Source organism: Podarcis melisellensis (assembly GCF_964234715.1).
Source record: "Podarcis melisellensis genome assembly, chromosome: 1".
In the NCBI taxonomy this organism is placed as follows: domain Eukaryota; kingdom Metazoa; phylum Chordata; class Lepidosauria; order Squamata; family Lacertidae; genus Podarcis; species Podarcis melisellensis.
In genome coordinates, this window is record NC_138528.1 from 85,223,972 (window position 1) to 85,251,696 (window position 27,725).

At 47.3% G+C, this 27,725-nt stretch overlaps 1 protein-coding gene across 1 annotated transcript; it reads right to left on the reverse strand.

The window, feature by feature from the left end:
• Positions 1 to 817: 817 nt before the first annotated feature.
• Positions 818 to 27,725, reverse strand: CTDSP1 (CTD small phosphatase 1). Its single transcript, XM_081920958.1, has 7 exons — positions 27,366 to 27,725; positions 12,845 to 12,993; positions 10,583 to 10,684; positions 9,380 to 9,436; positions 7,930 to 8,022; positions 7,137 to 7,322; positions 818 to 6,258 (listed from the first exon to the last, which is right to left on the reverse strand). Exons 1-7 carry the CDS (start codon positions 27,430 to 27,432, stop codon positions 6,130 to 6,132), a joined length of 783 nt encoding a protein of 260 aa, XP_081777084.1. The 5' UTR covers positions 27,433 to 27,725; the 3' UTR covers positions 818 to 6,129.

The window sequence follows — 27,725 nt, forward strand, 5'->3', positions numbered from 1 at the left end:
GTCAATTTGGATTTGGTTTGTTCAGTTCCAAAGTTAGGAAGCTCTGCCTCCACCACCAGATGTTGGTGGCTTCAGTTCTCATCATTCCCGACCGTTGGCCAATTACGCAGATGCGAAATGGGGTCTGGCAACACTTGGAGGGCCACAGGTTCTCCATCAGTATGTTATTCATTTTTATTTGATTTCTCACAAAAAAGGCGTCCGGCAACTTTTTCATTCTTGTTGCTCTTTTGGGCATATTTTCCAGTTATAGTGAGAGATTTTTTAAAGATGGGGTGACTCTACACAACATTGCAAATGCAGTCACACCACAGGTTTATATAAAGATACTGACGATCCTGCCCTGTTCATTTTCAACCCCTTTTCTAAAAATTCCTAACATATAATTTGCCATTTTTTGCTGCTGAGCACTCAAGATGAATTTCAGACATCTTCCAAATATGACCCAAAGATCTTTCTAGTCCTGCCACAGCCAATTTAGACCCTGTCTGTGTGTTCTCAGTTTCTTAGAGGGCTTCCAGTATTCAAATGTGGAGGGAATGTTCAAGCCAACGAATGTTCAAGTGTGAGGAAACAAACCTTCATAACTGGCTTTATACTTTCAAACGGCTCAGAAGCCCTTTTGACAAGTAAGCGACATATAAATTAGACAGTAACCGTAACAACCCTAAATCATAATCCTGTTTTAAGGACTATTGCACTAATAAAATGAAATTCCCTTACCTGTATTGCATTTCTTCTTATCACCCATGATCAGCAAAGAAACAACCGCTTATGCTTTAGGTTACACAGAAAAAAAACCAAGAGGCTGTTCTCATGAGTTTGTAATTTTTTTTTTCTTTAAAGATTATTTTACAGTTTGAATCACACAAAAAGGCACTTTTGATCTGGAATTGTGATTTTCTTACACTCTCTCTTCCATTTGTTAAAAAAGATCAGCTTGTGGTCAACAGAAGATACACAGCATGAGTCTGAACAGGTGTGAGTGGAGAGGATCTCCATCTCCTCCTCCAAAGGCAATTGCTCGTGGGGGGGGGGGGAGCTAGGCATTGAGGCAGGGATGGGGAAACCTGTTGGACTCCAACTACCATCAGCCTCAGCCAATAGTCAGGGATGATGGGAGTTGTAGTCTAGCAACATCTGAAGGGCCACATTCTACCCCTTGCCAACCTGCATTAAGGACCTTCCAGAGGACAGTAAGGCATAGCTTCAATAAGAAGCTTGTGGCCTGAGAATCTGATGGGACAACTTTCTCTGTCACCCCACAAAACTCAAGAGGGCAAAATGAGTCATAGTGACATGGCTAGTTGAAAACTTGTGGCTCTTTGTAGTTTCCAGGTTGGCACTGAAAAGGTTATCAGCTTTTACTTTTCCCAATAAAGCATGGAGTTTCCCCAATACTGCATTAAACTTGCTCGCTGTCACTGAATCTCTGCCCCAGGCATGAGGAACCTGTGATTCTCTCTTGCTGGACTCCAACTCCCATTGGCCCCAGCCAGCACTGCTGATGGTCAGGAATGATGGGAGTCGGAGTTCAGAAATGCCTGGAGGGCTTCAGGTTCCTTGGTACTCTTCTACTCTCTCTCCTTTGCTGCGAAGAAAATAAATGAGAGGAGAGAGGGGTGCAATTTAATGGGAAAAGGAGAATAGCTTCACTCTTGAGCAAAAGCCATTCCCCTGTAAGGATGGGCTTGCTAGCTACTACACCGCAAGTATCATTTTTGGTGTAAATAGCTAGCATCCAGTGAGAAGGGGGTAGAGGTGGATGGACAGAAACAGAGAATGTGTCTGTAGCGAAACAGGGAAAGGGAGATGTGAACAGGTTTGGATCTTCCATAATCTGATGCAGGTGGAAAAACAAATTAAAGGTGGAATAAGTGTCTTATCCTAACTACTGGCGAACTAAGCTTAATTAATGCTGAGCTTATTGATGTGTTAAAAATGAGGAAGGGGAAATCGGCAGGCGTTTGGAGAAGGGGGAGCATGCTCTCTGACAGAGGTGTCCACTCATGGGCAAAGATCACTCGCACCTTTTACACCAAGAATAATGGCAACCAACCACACAAAAACAATCACCAGGAACGTTGTTAAAAATACAGCTATAAAAATCCTCAGATGGTTTCCCTCCCCCCCCATCCCGCTTCATTGTTTTTTATTTTCCATTTTTCCTAAAATATATACACATTATACATATTTATATAATCTAAAAATGTGCCCAGTTAAAATTATTCTTTCCACATTCTGTAAAAAATAAAAATATGTTTTTTCTGCGGGGGTGCACAGGGCAACTCCCCACACAGAGGGCTTGTCTGGATGAAGCTCAGACTAGGAGCATTTTGTCTGTTGGGCATTGCAGATCATGAGTGACTCACAGCCTCGAGCAAACGAGCACCTCAACACTGCCAGACTAGAACAATTGCTGAATGTTCTGTGCAGAAGGATGAAGAGTTTCTGCCATACCACGCTGCAAGAGACTGGAGAGGCCAGTGGAATTTGATGCAATTCGGATGGTACAAACTTGGCCAAATGTAGCTACTCCAATGGGAGAGCACTGGGTAGAGCAGGTGTTTGTGGCAACTTCAACTCAGAGGCAAAAACAAAGAGACATGTAGAGCAACTCCATGGAAGTTTAATCAGAGGCAAGCCCCAATGCATTAAATGGAACATGTCTCTCAAGAAAGGGTGCACTCAGTTACAGCCGCAATTCCCACACAGCCCCAAGAGTGGTTTGCATCTTAGACTGTTGCTGTAAAAACAGCAAAGTGTTAGCACCTAAGGTACCACCAAACTCTTTGTTGTTAATTTGACTTGACTTTGGTACAGATTAGATTAAAAGATATTATGCCTAGGAATCTTCTCTATTTCATTTTGTGCCACTTTGGCATGATTTTACCCTTGCTTTTAAATAAAAAAGTCATTTGAAAGTTCACTATTTAAATACATATTTAAATGTGCATTTTCTCTCAAAATACCTATTTATACATTTAAAATGCTGAGAGAACTGTGTTGCACAAAGAAGGCCAGTGGGGAGCTGTTTCGATCCATCCGTGAGCCTAGGAGGTGCAAATCAGGGCTTTTCATGTAAGAACCTGCAACCTTCCTCAGGCATCCCAAGGAGCGACTATGGATAATGGGTATCCTGCATCCTACTGGCATAAACACTACAAATATGCAAGCAACAAAAGGGAAAGAAAAAGGAGGGATAATTTTTTTTGTTTAAGAACATTTTCTTTCTAGGGAACGCTTGGGATTTCAACGGAGTATGTGTGTCTTATTTTTTACTGTTCCACTGAAAAAAAACTTTTATACACAATAAACTTTTTCTGAAAAGGTATTTCCCTCCTGCCTGCTCTCATTGCTTGGTTTTAAATTTGGCAATACTAAACATTGCACATTCCAGAGGGATAAATCCAGCAGCAGCTCAGGTGTGGGGAAGCCTTGGCTTTGCAGGTGCTGCAAGCATGGCCAATGGCCAGGGATGCTGGGGGTTGTAGTTCAGCAGCATCTAGAGGGACAAAGGCTCCCCACACCTGCAGTAGCTGCTAGAAGCAGGAACGGCCCTCCAATTGTTGTTGGACTGCAACTCCCATCTACCTTGACCATTGGCCAGGGCTGATGGGAATTGAAGTCCAACAGCATTTGGAAGGGCAGAGGTTCCCTGCTGCTCAAAGGTTTCTAGGCATCCAGTATCCCCCATAATGTCCAATCTGGCAGTGATGAGGTACTTCCACTATGTTGCAACAGCAATTTAGTAAGATTTGAATAGAAGGTCATAGTTTGCTGCAAAGGACTGCTTGCTTGCACCCTGGCAGTGAGGTTCAGCAATGCGCTTTGCTCTGACTCAGCGGGCTACTGCAGGAGCCACTACTGAGAGCCAAATCCTGCCCCATTCCTGAAACATTCCATCCTGAATGGGCTGAGGCTCTGAAGAGCCCTGGCATCATGTCCTTTCTTAACAAAACAGCCAAGAACAATAGTTTAAAAAAAAAAGGCACAAGGTTTTCTTGTATCCAAAAAACATTTTAAGGCAAATTCAGAGTGGCACTGGAAAGAAACCAAGGCAAATCCACTATCTTGCAGAACAGATTGACAGAGGACCAAGGCAATTCTACTCTGACTTAAAGATTCTCTTTCCTTTTGAAAAAACAGGCTTTCAAAGCTGCTGGGCAAAGTGGAGGGAAATATGGTTCAAAGGGAAGGAACGGCCAGCTTGATTTTGGCCAAAACCACCTTTGGGAACTTGAAGTGGCTGGACTGTCGGCAAAGCATTGGAAACAGAGGCACCAGCCGCCACCACAACCCAGCATTGTGTGTCCACCCACTCTTGTCTCTTTAGGATCCCAACAGGTCCATCACTTCCAAAAGGCACAATTTCCCCACATGCCTCAAAAGTCCAGGAGGAGAATTCCAACCACAGCCCAAAGGCAAGAGGTGCACCTCAATGCCTTGTAAGGTTTGAAGGCACTACAGCATAAGAGGAAAACAAATAAACCCACAGCGGCAGAGAAAGAGACTGACCCCTCTCCCTGTATGGCCTATGCATATGTGATTTATGGTCACAGGAAGGGCTGAGTTGAAGGAGCTGAAGAATAGGCCTTGGAAAAGCCAGAGGCTGAAGGAAGAAAAGCTGAGGGCTGGCGTAGAATATAGAAAAGCATCAAGGAGGACAACTGGAGTGAGTCATACATGGGTACTGCAGGTCAGCGTCACCAACCCACACTCTTAAGCCTCAGAGTCTTTGAAGAATTTATTCTGGGTCAAACCTGATTGTTCAAGGTGGCGGCCTTCCTCCCTAGCACAGATCAACCAGTAGCGCTTACTTTCCTCACAGCCATCTTCACAAACCCATCTCTCATCTCAGACCCCCTTCTCTACTAGCGATTGATATTGTGAACCATCTTTCTCTTGCTCCAAGAAATCACAGCTTCAGGCATTCTCTCCAGATAGAATGCAGGATGGGGTTAAGGCAGGCGATCTGGGGCTGGTATAACCACTGGATTGGTCACTCCCTCCCCTCTCAAGGCGCCTGTCACAGGGCCCTGTTGACAAAACTGACAGAGCTAGTTTTATCTTGCGTCTCAGCGGAGAAAAGCTTCTCTCCTCCCCAAACACACCAATTTCTTCCCTCTCGCTCCTCAAGTATCTCTTTTCCCCCTCTGTTGGGTTGCTACCAGTTCCAAAAAGTTAAGTAAAACTTGGGATTTTCCTCTCCAAATCAGGATTTTCTCCACCAAGGAGAGGGAGAAACAACTCCAATCCAGTATGCACCCCAAAGGAGAAAACTTATTCAACAATGGCAAATAAGCTGCATCCAGTTTAGGACCCCTCAAACGTTCAGCCGAAACCCACCAGCTTTGCCTGTCTTTCTGAAGCAGAAATGCCCTCTCTCTTTGACAAGATGCAACAGAGTCTCTCTAAATGTTCAATCCACTTTGTATTTCCCCACATCTTTCCAGCCCCCGCTTTATCCTGAGTCCTGCCTGTTCTCTTTCGTCTCCCCATCCCAACTTCTCTCAGATACTTCCCACCTGGGGTCTCTCCCTGCCTCCAGTCAAGTCAGTGGCCGCCACCACCACAAACAGAGCTGGGACACTTATAAGCCCAGAAACCTAGGCCTCAACACCTAATAAAGAAACAGGAGGAGAAGATGCAAACAGTGGCGAGATGCAGTGGGTACCTGGGACCGGTTCTTGTGTAGCACCCCCGACCTGGTGGCAGGGGAATGGGGTAGGGTTCTGGTTTCCGCCCTTGATTAGAGGAGAAAGGACCAAAGGTTTGGTCCCACTTGGTACGAGAGGGGCAGGGAAAACTGGGCTGAGGTCCTAGTCTCCTCAGCCCATTATTCAAGGGGGCAAACCGTTAAAAACACAGCGTCGAAAGGGGCTTCCTCTCTCTGGAGATGAAGATCACACTCGGACACTGAGAGAGAGGGGTCCTGCTGCACCACGGAAACAAGCGCTCTCTGATGACGCCCCCTGCAGGGTTTCTTGTGCTCTGCACTGTGCGTTGAGGCTGCCAGGGGCTAGGCTGAGGGAAGGAGCAGGCTGTCCTGCTCAATGAAAGGGAAGCAGCTGAGACGGGCAAACGCCCCTCCTCTCCTCTCCCCTGCCCAAAGCTCCCCTGCGGTCACTAGCTGCTAGTCCGGTGCTGCTTTAGCACTGTATAGACGTCGTCCACTTTGCTGAGTCTCTCAAAGAATGGCAGCAGGTCCAGGAGCTCCGTGTCAGCCATGTTGTCAAACCACGAAGCCACAGGCACCTGCCACGGTGGGAGAAGGGAAGCGGTTAGGAGGCAAGTACGTAATACATATAACAATGATAATGAGTTGTAGGTAGGCGTGCTTTGAGCCCAGAACAGTGCTCCAGCTGCCACCAGTGTGCAAACAGTGGGGCCAAGACCAGGAGGCAGAGCCCCACTCTCCCCATCATGGTGCATTGTGGGAATGGAAGAATGCCAGCCTAGTGCAAGAGCAGCCCAGACACACAGAGTCTCCCTCAGCCTTTTGTTGAGGGAGCTCTGCATAAACTGTGTTTGCCCAAGTGTAAGGGGAATTTTGTAGTGCTGCTTTTGCCAACCTGGCCCCCTCCAGCTCTTTCTGGAGCAATTTTGAAACATCCCTGTTTACCCCAGGCATTTGATGTCTGAAATATGCTGCTTCCGGCAACCGCTGGCTGAGAGTGTGTGGTTGTTCTTAGCTATTTTTAAAATGCTTTTCAATGAGGTTGTTACAGGTGTGTTTGCTACCCTGGGCTCCTGTGGGAGGAAGGGTGGGATATAAATTGAATAAATATGGTGATCCTAGTAATCCAACTCCCATCGGCCGCAGCCAATGAGAGTTATAGTCCAAAAGAGCTGGACGGAAGCAGCTTGGTGAAGAGGAAAGGGAGAGCGCTGCAGCGAAGGGTGAGAGGTCACCCCAAAGAATGGGCATGTGACCATCGCACTGAGGTCCCCCCTTGCTCTGTTCTCCACCTGTATATTTTAAGCTTTGCTCTAGCATGCAGCTCTGTGCAGCAGGGTGGAGAAAGTGAGCCTGTACAGCTTTTTTTGTTTTAGGTTTCTGCCTACACAACCCCCTCCTTCCGCTCCGCATTGCCAGCAAAAGCCAGGAAGCTGATGGCTACCTGGCCACTTACAGCATTATCTGGGTGGAAGACATAAGAAGCAGGCGAATTGTCCACTATGATGATCCGCGTGAGGTCGCGGCCCAGGCGGCTGAGGTCCTTGACGTAGTTTCCACGGTGGAAGACGCACGACTCGCGGAAGAGGCGGGCACGGAAGGCTCCCCACTTATCCAGCAGGTCAGCCACGGGGTCTGCATACTGGGGTTAGGAGGAGAAGGAGAGTCAGTTTGACCACACTCAGGTGTGCGTGCCTATTGCAAGGGATGGGACAGATTGGAACTGCTCCACTTGCATCCACAGAAGCCCGCTTCACCTTCCTCTGATGATTAGATTTCCGTTTCTCCCATCCCAGCAGGTAAGTGTGTGTATTCCCTGGGTTCTCGGCCAGTTTCCCTTGCCCAGGTAGAAGAACAGGGGCTAGGTTAGAGGAAAAGAATTGCTGCAAACCCTTTCCTCGGAGTGCTCATGTTTTACATTCAAGCTCCTCCAAATGCTTTATTGCAATGCACTCACTTTAAAAAGTTGTCCTCCTCTCCTGACGACTTAATCCAGCTCTAATCCTGGATGGGAGGCTAACCCTCTCTACTCCAGTTTACAGTAGGGATGAAGGGCTCTGTATTTCTGTTCGACAATCCACTGCGGAAGAAAAATCAGTGCTTGCCTGCCCAATGCAGCTTGCTTTTTCTTCCCAGTGCCTCAATTTCCCCCAATGGAGCCCACTACATGGGTGTGGTAGGAGCAGGGGAGGAGTCTGAAGTCAACAATCACCCTTTCCAGTGTGGAGGTGGGAGGAGGAAAATCTCACCTTTGCCAGACTAGCGGTGAAGAGCACACACTCGAAGAGCTCACCCATCCGTCGTAGAAATTCATCCACATGCGGTCGCTTCAGGACATACACCTGGGGAGGTGAAGGGAGAGTGTGGAGGTGGGGTCACAGGGCACAAATCCGCTCACTAGTTAGCTGAAGCATGGGGAGTCCCCACCCAGTCTTCCTGGCTAGTGAATACCACGGGTACCATGTTGTTCTTCTCTCCAGCAGGTTTAATTTGAGCATCAGAAACCCCCACCCCCAAGAGTGGAAGAAGAGACTGGCTGGTGGAACACGTTGCCCAAGGAGCACACAGAGATTTAGGAAGGCGCCTCTTATACCAGATCAGGCTTTTTGTCCATTGGGCCCAGTGCTCCGTACTCTGACTGGCAGTGGCTTGGGGAGTGGGGTGTTTGTCACATTATCCTTGCAGACTGGAGATGATGGGGACTGAATCTGGGGCAGGTGGTCTGTCCCCTAAGCGATGACTCAACCGCAGCATGCGGCTGTTCAGGTACAGACGCCTGAGTCCAAAACACATATGTCTGGCTGCAAGTGCGACAAAAAACAGCCAGTCTCCAAAGCTTCAGTGGGAAGAATTTGGAAAAGGAGGATACAACACAGATTTAATATTAGTTCTTAGTATTTGAGGACAGGTTGGCAACTGATGTGAACTATCAAGATGACTTGTGGACATCAGAAAGGAATACAGGTTGGAGAAACTTCTGCGAAGGATAGTTTATCCAGGCCTACATGAAAGATTGGCTCTAGAGGTCCTTGTTAGCCTTTGGAATCCAACTCTAGGATCTCACACATCCCAAGACAAGATAATCTATGACTTTTCATCCAGTATCCTGATTCCACCCAGTATCCTGGGGCTGGCTCCCATGCATGGGCAACTTGGTACATCAGAACAAGAGGTTCCTTTACTTCCTACATTTCAACATGCAGCACTCAGATGTCCCCTCTGAGATACAAAGTGTGTGATATGAAATGGTGTGGCTGGTCTAGATCACCCAGGAACCATTCAAAGCACCTGAAAAGTGTCTTCAGTGGATAAGTTCCTCTTCAAAGGCTGATGGTACGGAGCTGTTGTATCCATCCTGGCTGGTGCTGCTGGCTGCCTCCAAGGCCAAGTAATCGAGAACAGGCTGACTGCAGTATTCACAGCCTATCCTGGATTACTTGAACCTGGCCACTGCCTTTCTAAGTAGGGATGGCAAACATGAATGAAAGGGGTGCAAAAGCTCAGCCCCATCCTCCACCACAACTGACCCCCAAGCGGTTTCCTTCCTTTTCCTGAGCGCTGCATACCAACGACTGCCCCATAGTCACCTTTGGTGATTCAACATCAGCTATGAAATGCAGCAACCCCCTTTTGAGAATAGCACTGCCAATACCAGAACCCCTCTTTTTACCCATTAGGCTCTCCCGGCAGCATCCATACCTGGTGCATGACCCCGTCAATCTCCACTGGGATGATGAAATCTGCATTGTTCACCGGCTGGGAAGGGACAGAGTTGGGAAGTTAGACCTCCTCTGCTGGGTTCCTCCGCTCTTCACATCTTCCCCACTACCAGGGTTGATTCTTATAGCCATACTCTCTCATCATATAAGCTTAGGTTTCTGCAACAAGGCCATCTCTACACGTTGGTCTTCCTGCAAGTGAGCCATTTTGCTCCCTCACACCGTACTTCCTCTCCACCTGCCCGTCTCTCAGGGCAACTGGCACTAGCACACATCTTTGGCAGCAGGAACTGAAGATGGCTCCTCTCTTACAGAGTGGTAAATGGAGCCTTCTCCTGGCCAGCAGAGCTAATGGTCAGCAGTGGTGGGAGTCTGGCAGCATCTGGAGGGACAGGTTCCTCACCCTTGCCTTACCCACTGCTCCAGAAGAGCTGGTGGCAGCTGGTTAACCAGCAGCTGAAAGGAAGCACAAGGTCCATATGGTGTAGCCAGGGCTGTTTCTGGGCAAAGCACAACCAGGGCTCTTGGGTTTGCCAGGAAAGGAATCCAGAGGCCTTTACTTCCAAGGATTTATATGCTACCCAATAACAAAAGGTGGCTTACAACAAAGAGAAACTATTACATTTTTAAAAATGTTGTCATGGTAGGAGAATGGGTAAAGGCCCCAAAAAAAATCCCTCCAGATTTTGCAAACCTGAACGGCAGATTCCATTACCTGGGAAATATCAAATTGTGCAGCCTGGTTATATCATGAAACTAAAGGCAGCTAGGTATAAATGCACTTAAAATGCGGTGCAACTCAGGATGAGCAAGCTGAGAAATGGAGCTACACATTCTGTAGGTGCTTCACCTAGCTCTGGACCAGAAGGATGAGAATTGGATTAGGGAAGAGAAAGGTGGGAGTGACACCTCTGGATTTTAGTCCTAAACTTGGGAAGCAGAGAAAGGGGGGGGGTGCTAGTCATTAAAGGGACGGAGGCAGGAGTTAAAAGGTGTCTTGGATTCTGCACTAAGGAGAGGATAATCATGTGAACCTCCTTGATTTCCAAATAGTGGGGATGTGGATTATAAATTCTCTTAAAATTTATAAATAAATAAATAAAGCTGTCTGGATGGAGAGTCAACAAAGGGCTAGAGCAGGCAGTGGGGTGTTTGTGTGCAAAACAGTTGAGAAAGGACTAACCTTAAAGGAACTATGTACCAATGTCTCATCCAGGTCAATGACCACACAGATTTTGCTGGAATCTTGAGGCTTGGTTTCTGGCAGGAGGTATTTGACAGTAGCCTGCAGAAGCACATACACACACAGGAGAAAATATTGTGAGGAGGAGTGCAGGACACAGAGTCATGCTGCAAGGGAAACTGGCAGCTAGCAGGGCAGTGGAGATGGTGGGCTCAGAACCTGTGCTGACTCCCAAGTCTTCAAATCAGTATTTAGAGATGCTGTGGCTGGTATAAAGACCTTGGACACAGTTCTCCTGGAAAGCAATGATGAAGTCCAAGGTAGCACCAAGATAAAGAGACTGGGGACTGGAGCATCTTTTTAAAAAAAATATCCAAACCATTCCCCCATCTTGTGAACTTGCAGTCACAAGTTTTACTTTGGGGAGGAGGAGGATCTGTGTTGGGGTGACATTGGAGTGGGAGTAGGATCTGCTCTGAAACAAAGCACAAACGTTTGCAATTACACAACTGGGCACCAGAGGGCACTAGCGACAAGGATCAAGATGCTGTAGTATAGAATCCACTGGACTTTTGACTACCAGTTTGAAAGGAGCTGGTAGCTCGGCAGCGCTGGGCTAACAAAGCCACCAGTGCTCTTCCTAACTTGGCTGGCAACCTAACCCAAGCAGCCTGCCATGTGTTTAGGCCCCTGGCTTCATGGAAAGAGGAAATCTAACCCAGCAACAAACCTGGACAAACAAAAGGACAAACAAGAAGAGGGCTTAAATAGTACTTAACCAAGGGGGTGGACTCTCTTTCAATAAAGGTTTTTAAACAGAGGTTGGATGGCCATATGTTAGGGATTCTTTAGCAGTGATTCCTGCATTGCAGGGGGTTGGACTAGATGAACCTTGGAACCCCTTCCAAATACCATGATTCTATAAATGCAAAAGCTCCGTGTTACACCAATAGTTAAGAATCCTTAAAACATCAGAGCACTACAAAGATTAAAAACAGACAAAAGCTAGTCATGGATTTGCCTAAGAGAGCCACCAAAGGTTGCGTGTTTCACATGCAGTAAATTGTGTTTATTCCTTTGGGGGGTAACTCATCGGTTATTTGTCTGTTTTCATACTCCATAGTTATAAAATGTCTGCACAGTGTTTGTGTAACTGGAGAGCTCTGCATTTCTTAATCATTAGCCCTACACACACACACACACACACACACTTACTATTCTTGTTTCTCCTTTTTTAAAATTCAAGGCAGCTGCATCTGGGGCTCTCATCCATTTCCTTCTCCCCCCATCCTGTCACCTGCCCCCCTCTCCCTTACCTGTCATGTGGCACATTGGAGGTCCTGCTGAGCTCAGCAAGAGAGTGCAGAGGGCATGTGACAGGGCCAGCAGGGGGGTGGAAATGGGCAAGAGGAGCTCAGCTGGCCTCAGCTCCTACAGCAAAGGAAAATGTAAAGGTCTATTGCCCCGATGCCTGGGGTACCAAGGTAGAAACCTTGCCTCTGTAGAATGCAAGTGCCCTCGCTGCAAGGACGAGAGGCCAGTTAATGTGTGGAAAAGGGTAACTAATGCATATTAAATGATCTGTAATGTGCACTCCAAGTCTCTTGCGAGGTGTGCAGGGGCTTCATCATGCCACATGACCAAGCCCATTAAGATTTCTAAGCACTCTCCTAGCTGCAGCCTGGCCTGAATGGTTTTGACACTGAAAATATTTGCATCCATTCAAAAGGCTTGGGAATTTTGCCCAAAATGAAATTTAAAAAAGCATCACGACTATGAATGGATGGGGAGAAGCAGAGCCTGGGAGTTGGAGGGGAAAGGGAGGCAATGTTCCTTTTTGTAAAATCTTGGAACTCCTGTAATCAACCAAGTTTGCTGCCCTAAGGGAGGGGTGAGCAGAAGGCAGATCAGGATTGAATGGTAGATCTTTGGGTCATCTGCAGAGGATCGACAAGGGTTCTTACTCCCCAAATGTTTATCAGCGAGAACAGCAAAATGGCAACATCTAAATTAGGCTGCTAAAACGAAGGAAGCTAACCAGAAACGAACTTTTGTGCGAAAGGGCTATGAGGTCCGTTCACTTCTGGTGCTGAAAACTAATTCTCACACACACACACACACACACACACACACCATAGTAGATCCAGGAAAAGTCTAAAATGTCAATTCACCCAAGAAACCAGCCCTGGCCTGCCCCACTAGATACTTAACCCTTCCCTTGGTCATTTCAAGCAAGTGATCTGCCAGCCAGCTGGGGCCTACCTTGGGCACCGATCCATTTTCCTCCACCAGGAGTGGGGCGTTGTTGTTGACAGGGATAGGCTCCGAGTTGTCATGGCAAAGGCAGCAGAAGAGGGACTGGAAGATGCTGCGGTTCCTGGGCTTCTTGGAAGGTGATGGGTTCTGAGCACCTGCATGAGAAGGAGGGGAGGGGGATGAAGGGAGGGGAAACAGAGATAAGTATAAATAAGATGGTAGTGCTGTCTTGTCAAACCCTCGTCTTTATTCTCCCCGCTCCCAGGCCTGGCAGCTTCAGAGGTATTTTTCCACAGCCGTGCCCATAAGACTCAATCTTGCAGGTGAGACATGGTACAGATTGGGCCACTGTTGAATATACTCTGCACTTTGTCCATCTTATCCCTTTGGTCCTTTGCAGAAGTGCCCTAAACACAGTGGAAAAACTCCTGCAAGTGTCTTAAAATCTCAACAGGGGCACTAACAACAAGAGCTTCCTGGCCCAAGGGATATTTGCTTTCCCTCCCCTTTGTGGGTCGTAGTTTTAAGGTGCACACCAAATAAACACTTTGCACGTGCACAGAGCAGGTGTGTTTTCAACCGTGTGCATGAGAAGGACACATCTGCCATGGAACCAGTATTGGCTGTGGCTTCCTGCACAAGGTCAAGAACGTACACTTGCCATTCTGAGAGAGAAAAGAATAAACCATGGGAAGCAGAATCAGCCACAGGTCCTTGGAAGACATCCAAATCAACCCATCACCAAAAGCAGGCCACTGTTCTGTCAGCTAGAGAGGTCCATGCATCTGGCCGACTAGAGAGGAAGATGGAAGGTGCCAAATATAGCCAGGCCAACTGCTCTGACACAGATGGGGAGCTTGCAGCCCTCCAGATGTGACTCCAAAACTCCCATCAGCCCTGAACCAGAATGGTCAATGGATGAAAGCAGCTGAGGAAAAGGTGAATTTCATGCTAGGGAGCGCTAGGAAAGGAAAACAAAAGTGCCAATATCATAATGCCATGGTAGAAATCCAACCGCACTTGGAATACTGCATACAGTTCAGGTTGTGTCACCTCCAAACGGAGTGCAGAGAATTTGAAAAGGTTCAAAAAAGGGCAGCTGAAATGATCGAGGGCATGGAGCACGAGGAAAGGTTGAAGCATTTGGAGACTTTTGGGTTAGAGAAAAGGTGACAACAGAGAACTACAAAAGTATGTACGGTATGGAGAAAGCAGACTGAGAAGAGTTTTGTGCACTCTCTCGTCATCTGACACCTCATAGACATCCAGTGAAGATGATTCAGGACACATAAAATAAAGCACTGCTTCACAGAGAGAACAGTTAAACTATGGAACTCACTCCTCAGGAAACAGCGATAGCTGCCAACTTAGATGGATTTGAAAGAGGATTAGGCAAATTTGTGGAGAAGGCTCTTGATGGCTACTAGCCATGATGGCTATGCTCTGCCTCCACAACCAGAGCCAAGCATGCTGCATGCTGGAAACCAGAAGAGGGGAGAGGCTCTTGCGCTCGGTTTCTGCTTGAGGGCTTCTTCCCCCAGGCATCTGGTTGGCCACTGTGAGAACAGGATGCTGGACCAGAGGGGCCGCCGGGTGGGATGTTGATACAATCTAGGTAACGGAGGAGGGTTTGTGGGTGGGATGGGCAGTGAAGGAACAAACCAACTAAAAAGGCTCAAATCCTACCTGGTAAAAGACCTGCCAGGATTTAAATATTTGCTATTATTTCCAAGGTTTTGGCATTTTCAATGGAACGGGTATGCTGCAGGGGCCCCTTCCTTTTGCCTATCAGAACAACAACAACAACAAAAAAACACACAAACCACCCCATCTTCTTTTCCTCCTTCTCACACAAACATCCTCTTCTGGGTCTAGGCAGATGGGAAATATGGTCTTGCTTTTCCTGCCACCTGCCAATCTCTCTCCTGTCACACACTTGCTCCAGGAGAGTTTTTAATCACATGCCATTGCCAAGGTTCTGGATTAAATTCACTTTCACATCTAATCCCTTTGCTTGTGAGCAGCTCCCGCTCCATAATCCGGGCCCCAGATAATGAGATTCTCCTCTTGGAACGGCCTGGATCTTAAGACACCAAAGCTGTGGGCTGGGAGTGAGCGGCCAAGGAAGCCAGCCAGGCAAGGAGGTGCAAGGGGGCGGGGAGAGTTGGCAGGTCCTCCTGCAATCCCCATCTCTGCAGTCGCTGCCTTTTCAGCTCCCTGCTGTTCCAGGTCCCCAATTCTGCCAGTCCCAACCAACAGAGCTCTTGCTATTCTGGAAACATGCCAAGATGCAAAGGAAGAGCCATTGCTCACTGGCAGGGCACCTGCCTTGAGCGTAGTAGGTCCTGGGTTCAATTATTGTCACCTTAAAAGGAAAGAGGCAGCAGCAGGTGATGGGAAAGGGTCCCCTTGGCTTGAGATCGTGGAGGACTGTGGGCTGCTAGTCCCAATAGCTATGTTCTACTTTTAGTGTTATTGCCCTCCGAATTCCAGTTGCTGGGAAACACAAGCAGGGAGAGATGTCCTGCTTGTGGGCTTTCCATAGGCATCTGGTTGGCCACTGTGGGAACAGGATGCTGGATTAGATGGGCTGTTGGCCTGATCCAGGAGGGCTCTTCTTATGGTCATCAGTGGGGAAGAAATCTGAGCTGGGTGGACAAGGGCAGCACTGGCATCTGAGCCAGCTATTTAGCCAGCTATATGAAAGCTGCAATGAAGGCTCCTGCAACCCTGTGTCAAGGTGGGCTCCTCTGCCTTTACTTTGAACGACTGCCTCAACACCATGTGAAGAACAAAAACAGGTATTCTCCAAAGATTAGTCAGCAGCCACGAGGGAGAGGTTGAAGCTGGGTGAAAGTGGGTGAAGTGTAGGCAAAGAGGGGGACAGCCTTTCAAATACTGCAAGATCAGAGAACCAAGAACCTGCACAAGACACGGCTTCAGATATCTAGAGTTGCCGTCGGCCCTACGTTGCTGCATGTAAGATGGTGTGCGGAGCTCTTTTAGCGAGTAAGGTTGATGCACGCAAACAAAAAATGGAGGGAAGGACTAGCCAGAAGTAACACACGTCTTGCAATTTTATCTCTTGCTGGTTGCGCTCATATACATTATCTTCCATGTGTGAAGGAGGAAAAGGGTATTGCTTCTCTGCTTCTCAGAGCTCTCACTGAGGGGACGCAGCTGGGGTGCAGAGATGTACCACTTCAGGCTGTAGGTGTTCCTCTCTTCGTGTGTGTGTGTGTGTGTGTGTGTGTGTGTGTGTGTGTGTGTGTGTAAATATATGTCCAGAGAGACAACTAAATGTCAAGGTGAAGAGTTCCAGCTTACACTTCTCTCAGACAAGCTAGCTTTCCATGCACAATTAATTAATTGCTTTCAAGTTATGTTAGCTCCCATGTGCGGGCTAATGGAGCACAGTTCAGTTGCTGGTTTACCACCACAGTGAGGACCAAAATGGATGTAAAAGCAGCAGGGGCACAAACGCCAGGGGGTTGAGCTCTTTTGGCCTCTCCAATAATTTTCAGGGGGGGCTAGACACACTCCCAATGTTCCCAAATGTCAGGAGACAGAGGAGGCCGAGTGCGGTGCCAAGCGTAGCTCTAAGGTCTGGCTGCCAAGTGCGAGAGAGGAGGAGCTGCCGGCTTACTGCATTCAGCTCCACCCTCTGGTAGCCCGTTGTGCGCATGGTGTCGTGCGCGTGATCTGGGCCCCTCAATCTTTGGCACAAGTTGGCACTTCTGAACAGCAGCAAACCTGTGTGTAGAGTAGGGGCCTGCCACCTAAACCCCATAAAGCAGTGGGGGCACATCTACATGAGGTTTGGCTTTAGGTTCAGTTTCAGCAAGTGTCTTTAACAGGGGGGGGGTACAGAAGTGCAGAAAGATCAGCAGTAGGGGAAGAACAGCATCAGGCTACTTTAGTGACTTATGCATTAATGCCCACTTGCAGTTTGCAGGTTATGCAAATGGTGTTTCAGGACACGCAGTGAGATGTCAGAAGGCAGAATGGCAATATTGGACATGTTGATCCAGAGGTGACACATTGTTCCTATGCCAGCGTATTTGCAATCTCGAGAACTGTTTGTCTTGTATACTTAATCACCATCCCTGCATTTGGCATATTTTATTAGGTACACCATGTTCTTTGGTTGGCAGATATACATTGTAAATATGCAGCAAGGGGGAGGGCTATCCCTCTTCCTGTTTGGTCCTCATTTTCGCAACAACACGGTTGTTGTTCTTTTTACTGTCAAGGGCAACCGGAAGGAAACAGCACAACCTTTTTAGCCCCTGCTGTTGGGGAATTTTTGTTAAAAGCACATTTCTGTATTTAAACCAGAAGGCCGAGTAAAGCAGTTTCAGTTAACCACCTATACAGCCTTTTTAAAAAAGAAAGGAAAAAGAGAGACCTGGGACACGTAACATGAATACAAAACACCACCTGAATATTTGCTGGGGCTTCAAAGCCTGAATACTGAGCAGCTGCTGAAGCATAAATGCAAGGCAATGTGTCAGTCACTAGCCAGACACTTGTGAAACAGTCACATACACCCCGCAAAAAGAAAAGCACAGCTCCATCACCTCCCCACCGCCTGCCATCCTGGTTGAGAAACAACATCCCAACTCAGAATCTGCTGTAACATCTGATCCTTACAAAAATAAAAATAAAAATAAAAAATCACCAGAGAGAAATCACTTCTGATTTCCCAATACAAACCAGAATATTGCTATTGTAAGAGGATGGTGTGGATGCTATACATTGAGTTCCCCCAGGCATGATAACAAAATGGTGCATAGGAAGCTGCTTCATACAGAGTGAGATCACTGGTCCATCTAGAGTAGCATTGTCTACACTGATTGAAACTGGGATCTTCTGAATGCAAGCCTGGTGCTTCACTCCTGAGCTACAGCCCCTTTCCTCTCTTCGTTTTCTTTTTGTTGTTCCACATCTGGCTCATGGCCACTCTTTTCAGCAGATGTCACAAATTTGTTTCTGGGGGGGAAGAAATCAAAAGAAAAGGTGGCACCGCCACAGCGAACTATGTCAAATTATGTCCCCATAGTGAAATATCCAAATCTAAAGCAATGTTCCATTAAGAGCAGAACGCAAAGCAGGTGACCATAACGATTCCTTAGAAGACAAAAGCCTGTGCACTCAAAAGAAAACAAAATTTTTATCATTCACACTTCAGACAAGCCCAGTTTCTGACTCAACAACCTGTGTTTTATCATTGAATTTATTTATTTTTTATAATTGTACGTTCAATTGTTGCACTGTACCACCTTATGCTGAAGGGCAGGGTAAGAAATCTTATAAATCAATCAATAAGCAAATGGATCCAGCTTACTAGGCCTCTGACCACTCCACTGCAGCAACCATTGTGTCAAGGAACCCTGAGAATTCATGCTCCACAGTCAGAATTCTTAGCAGGGTAGAGAAGCAGTGTGTGTGTGTGTGTGTGTGAGAGAGAGAGAGAGAGAGAGAGACAGAGAGAAGGAGAAAGAAAGAAAGAAAGAAAGAAAGAAAGAAAGAAAGAAAGAAAGAAAGAAAGAAAGAAAGAGAGTGCCAGTGTTGTTTAATGGATGTATAGAGGGTCTCTCTCCTTTGCTACTTATTCAATTGGGGAAATAAAAGAGTCTCACTCTCTCAGTATTCTGGGTGACAGTCAAGTCCTTGGGCTTGCTGGTGAACAAAATCTTGAGTTTGTCATACTACGCATTTGTGACATTTGGGAAACCAAAAGGCTGCATTACTGAGGGATGAGATTAAAGAGTGCTGAAAGACTCACAGGAATGTGGAGTTTGTTGATGCCTCACAAGATTCCTGCTGCTCTACTTATGTCTAATAATAGTGGTACTAAATATTTTAATAGCATACTTCACGTTTTCAAAGGGTTTCAAACAAACCCTCTAAGTAATTCTCACAACAGTCCTGTAAGGCAGGTCAATATTATCATTCCCATCTTCAGTATGAGTCAGATGGAATAGCAGTTTGCCTTTAGCCACCTCAAATGTTAAAAAAATATTATCTGAAATCCTGGACACCCAACTGCCTGTCAGTGTAGACAATGCTGAGCTATAAATGTGAGAATGAGTCTCGTATTCAATTTCTCATCTCACAGTGCTGGGCACACAAACAAAAAAGGGTGCCTGCTGACCACTGTGTGCCAATGAGCAGAGCCACTCCCAACAGTCCACCATGTGCCCAGGTGGTCTGCAAATTTGCCCTAAGCAACAAAGATTCCATTTATATACGATGCAATTCATGTGATTGGAGTGGCATGTCATAAGCTGTACATAAGCCGAGACCCAGTGTGGTGTACTGGTTAGAATACTGGACTAGGACCTGGGAGACCAGGGTTCTAATTGACCTTGGGCCAATCCCTAGCTCTCATACTATCTGACGTCACAGGCTTGTTGTGAGGATGAAATGAGGAGTAGGAAAGCCATGTGTGTCACCTTGAGCTTGGAGAAAAAGTGGAATATTTTTTTTAAAAAAAGAAAAGAAATGAAGGATGAAAATAATTTCTAAAAGCAACTCCTTGTGTGGCAGACCTCTAAGTTTTAAACCCACGCAATCTGTGTGGAGGTTTACAAAAGGTTTATCGCATGGAGCACTGTCCATTTGGTTCCTTTGCAGATACCCACATGGACCTTGCATCTATTAACTGTTCATTACTATATCTTGGGTGTTATCCAGTTCAATTACTTGGCCTTAGGCAATAGCCCCTACTATTCTACTGTGCCTGAAAGGTACTGATCCAGATTCTTAATAAAAATCCCCATAGAAGGAGATGCAAATATCATTTTTCCTGGAATGCAATAATCAGAGAGTGGCTGGATGTAAACAAGTCTGGAAGATCATTTAATCCTTTGCCAGCCCAGTTCCTTCCAGATGTTTTGGACTACAATTCCCATCACTCCCGGCCAGCCCCGGAATGAGGTTGGCAAAGGCAGCTTAAGATAGAAAGAAGCAACTGTCTTTTGACAGTTTTTCTGCCTCACATAAACATGCATGACCCTTGAAAAGGTCCCTTCAAGGACACACGTCCTTCCCCCAGCCCATCACTTGACCTGGTTGGCTTGAGAAAGGAGGAGGAGACCAAATTACCATGATCAAGGAGATAGGAGTTACCCGACACGAGTCCAAGTCCAGCACAAAGCTCTGACCATCCCAATCAGAGATACAAAGCGTCTGAAGATTTGGAAGGCATGACAGTGGTGGCAGGTGGGGGTGGCATATTGTGGGGGAAAGGAAATATTTGCCATACTAATGAACTGAATTATGAAATACAAAATGTACTACTTTGAGAATGTGAGAAGCACTTACTACTATTTAGTAAACAGCACATAAAATTGTGCTTCTGCTATTTGGTATATTTTGAAGGAGACACACACACACACACACACACAGAGAGAGAGAGAGAGAGAGAGAGAGAGAGAGAGAGAGAGAGAGAGAGAGAACACATTCCTTTGTTTTAATGGAAACAGAAACCTTCAATGCTCTGGTAAACAAAAGTGAAAGTTATACTTGGGGCTTAGAAATACAGCAGCCTTGCCCAACCAAGTACAGTACTTTTCTGACACTGTGAAGGACTTCAGCCTTGGCCAACACAACCAATGGTGAGTGACTGTGTGAGCTGTAGTCTGGTAATATCCATAGGTTCATAGGTAACGATAATGATAATGATGATGATGATGATAATAATAATAATAATAATAATAATAATAATAATAATAATATTGTACCCCACCCACTTTGGACAACGCCCAACAGGATATCAAAGAACACACCAAAATATCAAACATTAAAAGCTTCCTGAAACAGAGCTGCCTTCAGATATCTGCAAAAAGTCATGTAATTGTTTATCTCTGACATCTGATGGGAGGGTTTGCCACAGGGTACACAGAACTACCGAGAAGGCCCTCTGCCTGATTCCCTGTAACTTCACCAGAAGGACCTCGGAGCTGGACCTCAGGTTCTTCAACTCGGACCTAAACAGACCTAGAAGAATGCTGAACTCTTTGTCTTAGCCAGCCCTCCTCAACCTGATGCCCTCTAGATCAGGGGTCAGCAACCTTTTTCAGCAGGGGGCCGGTCCACTGTCCCTCAGACCATGTGCTGGGCCAGTTATATTTTGAAAAAAAATAATAATGAACTAATTCCTATGCCCCACAAATAACCCAGAGATGCATTTTAAATAAAAGGACACATTCTACTCATGTAAAAACACACTGATTCCCGGACCGTCCGTGGGCCAGATTGAGAAGGGCCCATGGGCTTTAGGTTGCCTATCCCTGCTTTAGATGTTTTGACATACCACCCCCATCAGCCTTGGGCTCAAAATGGACATGCTGATTGGGACTGATGGGGCCATAGTACCAAACATGCCATGTACCAAGCTGGGAAATGCCCATACATAGTATGCCAACCGTTGCATTATCACATATCTCCCAACAACATTCCCCCCCCCCCCCATATTGGACTTTGGGGCTGGGAATATGGCACACTCTCAATGAAATCTGCCACTGTGCAACTAATCATCTCCTGCAGGTTGGGCTGAGACAGGGAGGTTAATTCAATAAGTTAAGGGCTCCAACATCAACTTGCCTAGGACATTAGTACTTAGCAGGAGGGCTGTTGTTGTTGTTGTTGAATTTATGTACCACCCTATACTCGCAGGTCTCAGGGAGGCTCACAGGTTATTATTATCCTTACACACTTTGCGTAGAATGAAGCTGCAGACTGACATGGTGGGACTCTGGGGCGCTTGCTTCAGAATGTAGAGGAGGAGCTTGTAGCTTAATGCCCTTTCACATTTAAAACGGCATGTGATAAACTAGCATATTGTGGTGGAAGGTTAAGAGCAGCTTCCTCCACCCCATCTGATAATTTATTAAAATAATATTTAACATAGCGCTTTCAACGTACTTCACATGCTCTGCTCAGTTGTAACCCTTTCAGCACCCCTGCAAGGTTAATTCAGTATTATGCTATTCACTGTTGCAGGTAGGGACAGACCCTGAGGGGCTGAGAGGCCTTTCCCAAGGGCCCTCTAGTGACTTTGTGGCAGAGGCCAGACTCAAACTGGGAACTTCCTGGCTTGCAGCTCAGCCTGCAGTGCAACAACACAGAATTCTGCCACAACTTGTAAGTCAGCATAATAGGCAGAGCTACTCAGAGAGCTAGATTTGTGTGGTGTGGGAAGAAAGGTTACAGAAGCTCATCCAGAGGCTTGAAAGTTGGCTGAGACACAGAAAGAGAATGACTTATGGAAGCAGGTAAAAGAGCTGTATTGAATGATTAATCACCTTTTAGAGAAGGTGGGAGACAGAACTGGGCATTAAACAACTTTCTGGTCAAGCAAGAGGAAACAGAACAGGAATTGAGTGGGAGTTACAAACATGGGCACTTCCCCATTAAAATTCATAACGTACTTTCTAAAACACACAGAGAGACAGAGACAGACACACACACTGGCGGAGGAAGAGGGGTGCAGGGGGAGCGCACTGCTCCCAGCAGCGCAATCCTGGTGGGGTGCCATCGCTGCTGCCCCCCCCCCGCCCGTGCAGGGTGCCCTGCCCCCAGGACGCCCGCCAGCCCTGCCACCGCCTGCTCTCCAGCCCCTGTGCTAGAGCGTGAACCTCCGCCACTGGACACACACGCACACACCCTTTGGAACAGGCTCCTTAAGGGGCAACCTACAAAAAGAGTCTCTTTGGTCAGCTACTGTTCCACTCACAAAACACAGCCAGCTCCGCTTGGATGGAGAGTGTGGCCTCTTGGGCGTCTCCTCTGATCTCATTACTACAGACTTTGTGTGGCACTTTTGGAAACCAGAATCGCATTGGCAGGTCCAGATTCAAGAACAAGGGGGCTGTATGTGGGAAATAAGAGAAGTCTGCTATATTCTGTGTTCATGTGACATTTAGATTTACAGCCAATCCTCTAAAATAGGGCAAAGCTTTTAAATAAAGAACGTTTGGGCTATCTGGAGGTGAATTAACACACATACCATCTGCCACTGTCAGTGTCTGCACTGGAAGCAGAACCATCCTTTGAGCCCTTTACTGAAGATCCTGTGTCTAGACATGACTCTGCAGGTCACTGCTTCATACAGGACCAGTACTGCACACTTTAACTGGGAACAGCTCTCCAGAGCCCCAGGAACCACCTGCTCCCCGCTGCTCTTTTAACTGGAGAAGCTGGTAAAATGTGGGCTGGATGAGGTAACTGTTAGGTGGATTTGTAGCTGGTTGACTGACCAAACCCAAATACTGCTCACTAATGGTTCCTCATCATCCTGGAAAAAGTGACAAGTGGGGTGCTGCAGGGTTTTGTCCTGAACCGGTTGTTGTTCAACATCTTTATCAATGACTTGGATGAAGGAATTGAGGGGATGCTCATCAAATTTGCAGACGACACCAAACTGGGGTTAGCTAATGTTGCAAAAGACAGAATCATGATTCAGTATGATCTTAACAGATTGGAGAACTAGGCCAAAACTAATAAAAATGAATTTGAGTAAGAACAAATGTAAGCTTCTACACTTGGGCAGGAAAAACCAGCTGCAGAAATATAAGATGGGGGACACTTGGCTTGCCAGTAGTACATGTGGTCTTAGTAGACCACAAGCTTAACAGGAGTCAACATTGTGATGCAGCAGCAAAGAAAGCTAATGCAATTCCAGGCTGGATCAACGGATGTATAGCATCCAGATCAAGGGAAGTAATAGTATCACTCCATTCTGCCTTGATCAAACCACACCTGGAATACTGTGTCCAGTTCTGGGCACCACGTTTAGGAAGGATATATTGACAAGCTGGAACATGTGCAGAGGAGGGTGACCAAGATGATCAAGAGTCTGGAAAGAAGCCTTATAAGGAACAGTTGAGGGAGCTGGGTATGTTTAGGCTGGATAAGAAGAAACCGAGAGGATATATGGCAGCCATCTTCAAATATCTAAAAGTCTTCCACTTGGAAGATGGAGTAAACTTGTTTTCTCCTGCTCTGGAGGGTAGAACCTGAACCAATGGCTTCAAGTTTCAAGAAAGGAGATTTGAACTAAACACCAGGAAGAACTTTCTGACAGTAAGAAATGTTTTACAGTGCAGTGGACTCCCTCAGAAAGTGGTGGACTCCCCTTCACTGGAGGCTTTTAAGCAGAGGCTGAGTGGCCGTTTGTCAAGGATGCTTTAGCTGAGATTCAGAACTCGGTGTCCCAACCTTATAATTCTATGGTTCTCTGATTCTATGCCAGGAATTGAATCTAGGAAATTGCCCTATACTGAGTTAGACCTTTGACCCATCTAGCTCAGCATTGCCTACACTGACTGGCAGTGGCTCTCCCAGCCTTGTGGGGATTCCCAGCCCTACGTGGAGATGCTGGGGATTGAACCTGGAACCTTCTCTATGCAAAGCAGATGCTCTACCACTGAGCTACAGCCTCTTCCCTCTCTTTGTTTTGTTCCACATCAGGTTCATGGGCAATCTTTTAGGGAAGAAAAATAGCTCAAGGGCAGAGGACATGTTTTGCATCAGAGAGATTTCAGATTCAACCCTTGACCTCTCAAAAAAAAAGGCTGGAGAAAATCTGTTTCTGAAATTCTGGGACTGTTGCTAGACAGTGTAGAGCTATGGTAGCCAACATGATGCCCTCCATATGTTTTTGGACTACAACTCCCATCAGCCCTGACCAATGGCCATGCAGGCTGGTGCTGATGAATGCTTAAGGACCCACCAATATTCAGAGGGGACCATGTTGACCATCCCTGTAAACACATCATTGAGCCAAATGTACCAGTGGTTTAACTCAGTATATGGCAGCTGTAGTGCTAGGACTCAGTACCCCACAGATTGTAGTGTGGCACAAGCTAAACACAACTGGCCAGCCACATACAGTGGCAAGATAAAGCCCTCATTTTGGTTGCCTGCTCAGAACAGTTAACACAAGAAGAGCCTAGGTGCATCAGGCCAAAAGCCCATCTCATCTTCTCCCAGTGGCCAGCCAGAAACCTATAGGAAGCTTGCAAATAAGACCTGAGCACCACAGCAGTCTCCCAACCTGCAATTACCATAAACTGTCCCACAAATACATGTCTGCCAGGATGCATTTTTCTGTTCCATCCCTGTTGTGCCTAAACCGCCAGCTTTAGGCTCTACCTTCTTGCTTCAGACAGAGCGTTTGCAAAATATCACCAATGAAAAGGAAGGCTGATAGCACTCCAGAACCCTGTCACACAGGCCTGCTCATGCCCAACCTCTCACCCATCAAACCATACACACAACACCAGCCGTTTATCATCAGTCCCTGCTCCTGCCAACCTAGCAGTTTGAAAGGACGTCAAGGTGCAAGTAGATAAATAGGTACCGCTCCGTTGGGAAGGTAAATGGCATTTCCGTGCGCTGCTCTGGTTCACCAGAAGCAGCTTAGGCATGCTGGCCACATGACCCGGAAGTTGTACGCCGGCTCCCTTGGCCAATAAAGCGAGATGAGCGCCGCAACCCGAGTCAGTCACGACTGTACCTAATGGTCAGGGGTCCCTTTACCTTTACCAAGTACATGATGACATCTGCCACCTCATTTTGGGAGCTGCAGGCAGGCAGCATAAACAGGACGTTTACTGACCCCCTGGTGGGGCTATAATGTGTGATTGTTTGGGTCAAAAGTTTGCTGCAGACCCTTTTCTGCACCACCACTACCCGCTGTCAAATATCTTAGTAGCCCAAGAGAAATTCCTGTGCCTCCCCAATTCAGAACAAATATTGTCTTGCACCAAGGTCAGCTCACTGGCCCATCTCTCTCAGCACTCTCTACTAAATGGCATTGGCTCTGCCCAACTCACCCCACCTGCCTTCAGCCAGAAGGTGTTGTTGTTGTTGTGTTTTTAAAGATGGCCGAAAGCAGATGGGTCCAAGTGGGCACATGAGCATGGGGGAGCAGCATCCCCTTTCTCACCCGCCACCGACACATCTGACCCAAGAAATGCCCCAATTTCGTAGTGAAAAGGCCTCAGGATTTCTTAACCTTGCCAGCCAGCTTCCTTTCCGACAGAGCCAAGATCACCAGGAAGCAGTGGGAGAAAAGCTAAAAGCAGCTAGCAAAACACCACACCACACTCACACCATCTTGGGCTAGTCCACTCCCCCCACCTTCCACCAGCAATGTTTACAACTCACCCAGCACCGAGAGAGGGTGCTAGGAATGGCATCTTTCCTCAGTCCTATCAGAGCAACTCCTTCATAATCGCCTATCTAGTGAGCCCACGTGTGCCTCACCTAGAATGGAAAAAAGGGAGGTGTAAGCTAACACCCAGGGGCAAGAAAATGCTGCTCTTGCTAGTAAGTCAGGCAAAATCTCTGGATCTCTAGGACGTTAAGAGAGAGCCACCCTGAGTCTCAGTCCTGAAATAATGTTGAATTGGGAACAGCTCCCTATCTAACATCTCTGGCGCCATCAAACAAGACTCCTCCTACAGACGTGTGTTTACTAATACCTGGCACAAGTCTGGGTGCAGCCCGCCCCACACCTGCTCAAAGGGGGCTTCCCCCTGCTCCCAATCTCCCATAGCAGAAACAGCTCAACAAAAAAACCCTCGCACTTTCGCTTTAAAATGCTCTAAAGCAACAACAACTGCCCCATAACACGCAAAGGGAAAGATGGAGGGAGATGCATCCAGGATATGGGGTGTGGGGGTTTCTTTGGTTTGTAAAAATCAATAAGAGGATTCCTTATACGCCTCCCTAATGAAGCCTGTTGCCGAAGCACAGCTTCCTCTTCGCTCAATAATGCCACACACAGTGATGAAATCGGGGTGGGGGGCAGGAAAGCTATAGGATCCAGAATATAGACGGGAAGGGAAGTAGGACCCCGCCAAAAAAACCCACCCAGTTTTTCTCCTCACCCCACAAAGCCCTTAAGGAAATAAAAGCTCGAAGGAGCTACTGCGCCAAGCTAGCATTTCAGGGCACTCTCCAACCCCACGGGGCAAGGCGGTTATTTCGAGAGCCAATACACACAGACAACACATACACGTGTGCAACGCGCCGCGTTCGCTACCTCGGTGCCTCCGTGTCCAGGGCGCAGAGGTGGACTGGGCGCAACAAATCGGACAGGTTTCCTGCCTCTTGGGCCGACCACGCACCAGGGCGTTGCATCGTGGATCGATATATCCGCGCAAGAGAATGGGGAGACGGGGGGGGGCACCCGGAGGAAGCGCGCGTCGCCAGAAAAGCGGCTTGGCCACTTGCCACCGGAACCTGAAGCCGGCGTGGATTGATTTGCGCGTCCGAGAAGGGCGCGCAGGCTCCCTCAACACCCCGCTACACCCGCTTATTGACGCGCGCAAGGCGATCCTAAGCTCCCTTGTCACCGATCTGTCAAGCTGAAGAGGTGGCGCGTTATGGGAACAAGTGGCCCCAAGCCCCGTTTCTTGGCGATCTGGAGGTGGGCACCGAGAAGATGCCCTCCCGGCCCCGTCTTTGACCTCTGCCCCTCGGGGAGGGCAGTGCGCGCGGGTCTCTTTACCTTTCTCCTGCAGAGGCGTGTTCACCTCTTCCTTGCTAACCTGGGTGATAATGGACCCGCTGTCCATTAGACCAGAAGGGCAGGGCGCTCTCTCTCTTCCTCTCTCTTCCCTCCTTCCAATTGTGTCTCCGCCGCTTTGAGGAATTTTCCAGGAGTTAACAGATTGTTGTTGAGGTGGTGGGGTGTTTTTTTTTTGGTGGCGGGGAGCTTTTTTAAAAAAGAAAAGGAAATGAAAACGGAAGGGGAAAATAAAAGGGTGGGGGAGGGGCGGGGGGAGATGGGGAAAGGGGAAAAACAAAACAAAAAAGGGGGGAAAAGAAAAAGGCAGCGGCGGAGGAAACTTTGTTACAACATGGAGTT

Coding starts and splice junctions, on each gene's coding strand:
- CTDSP1 (XM_081920958.1), bottom strand. CDS start 27,432: ATGGACAGCGGGTCCATTATCACCCAGGTTAGCAAGGAAGAGGTGAAC. Junction 10,685..12,844: donor AAAATGGATCGGTGCCCAAG/GTAGGCCCCAGC, acceptor GTGCTTCTGCAG/GCTACTGTCAAATACCTCCT. Junction 9,437..10,582: donor TGGTACATAGTTCCTTTAAG/GTTAGTCCTTTC, acceptor GTCCCTTCCCAG/CCGGTGAACAATGCAGATTT.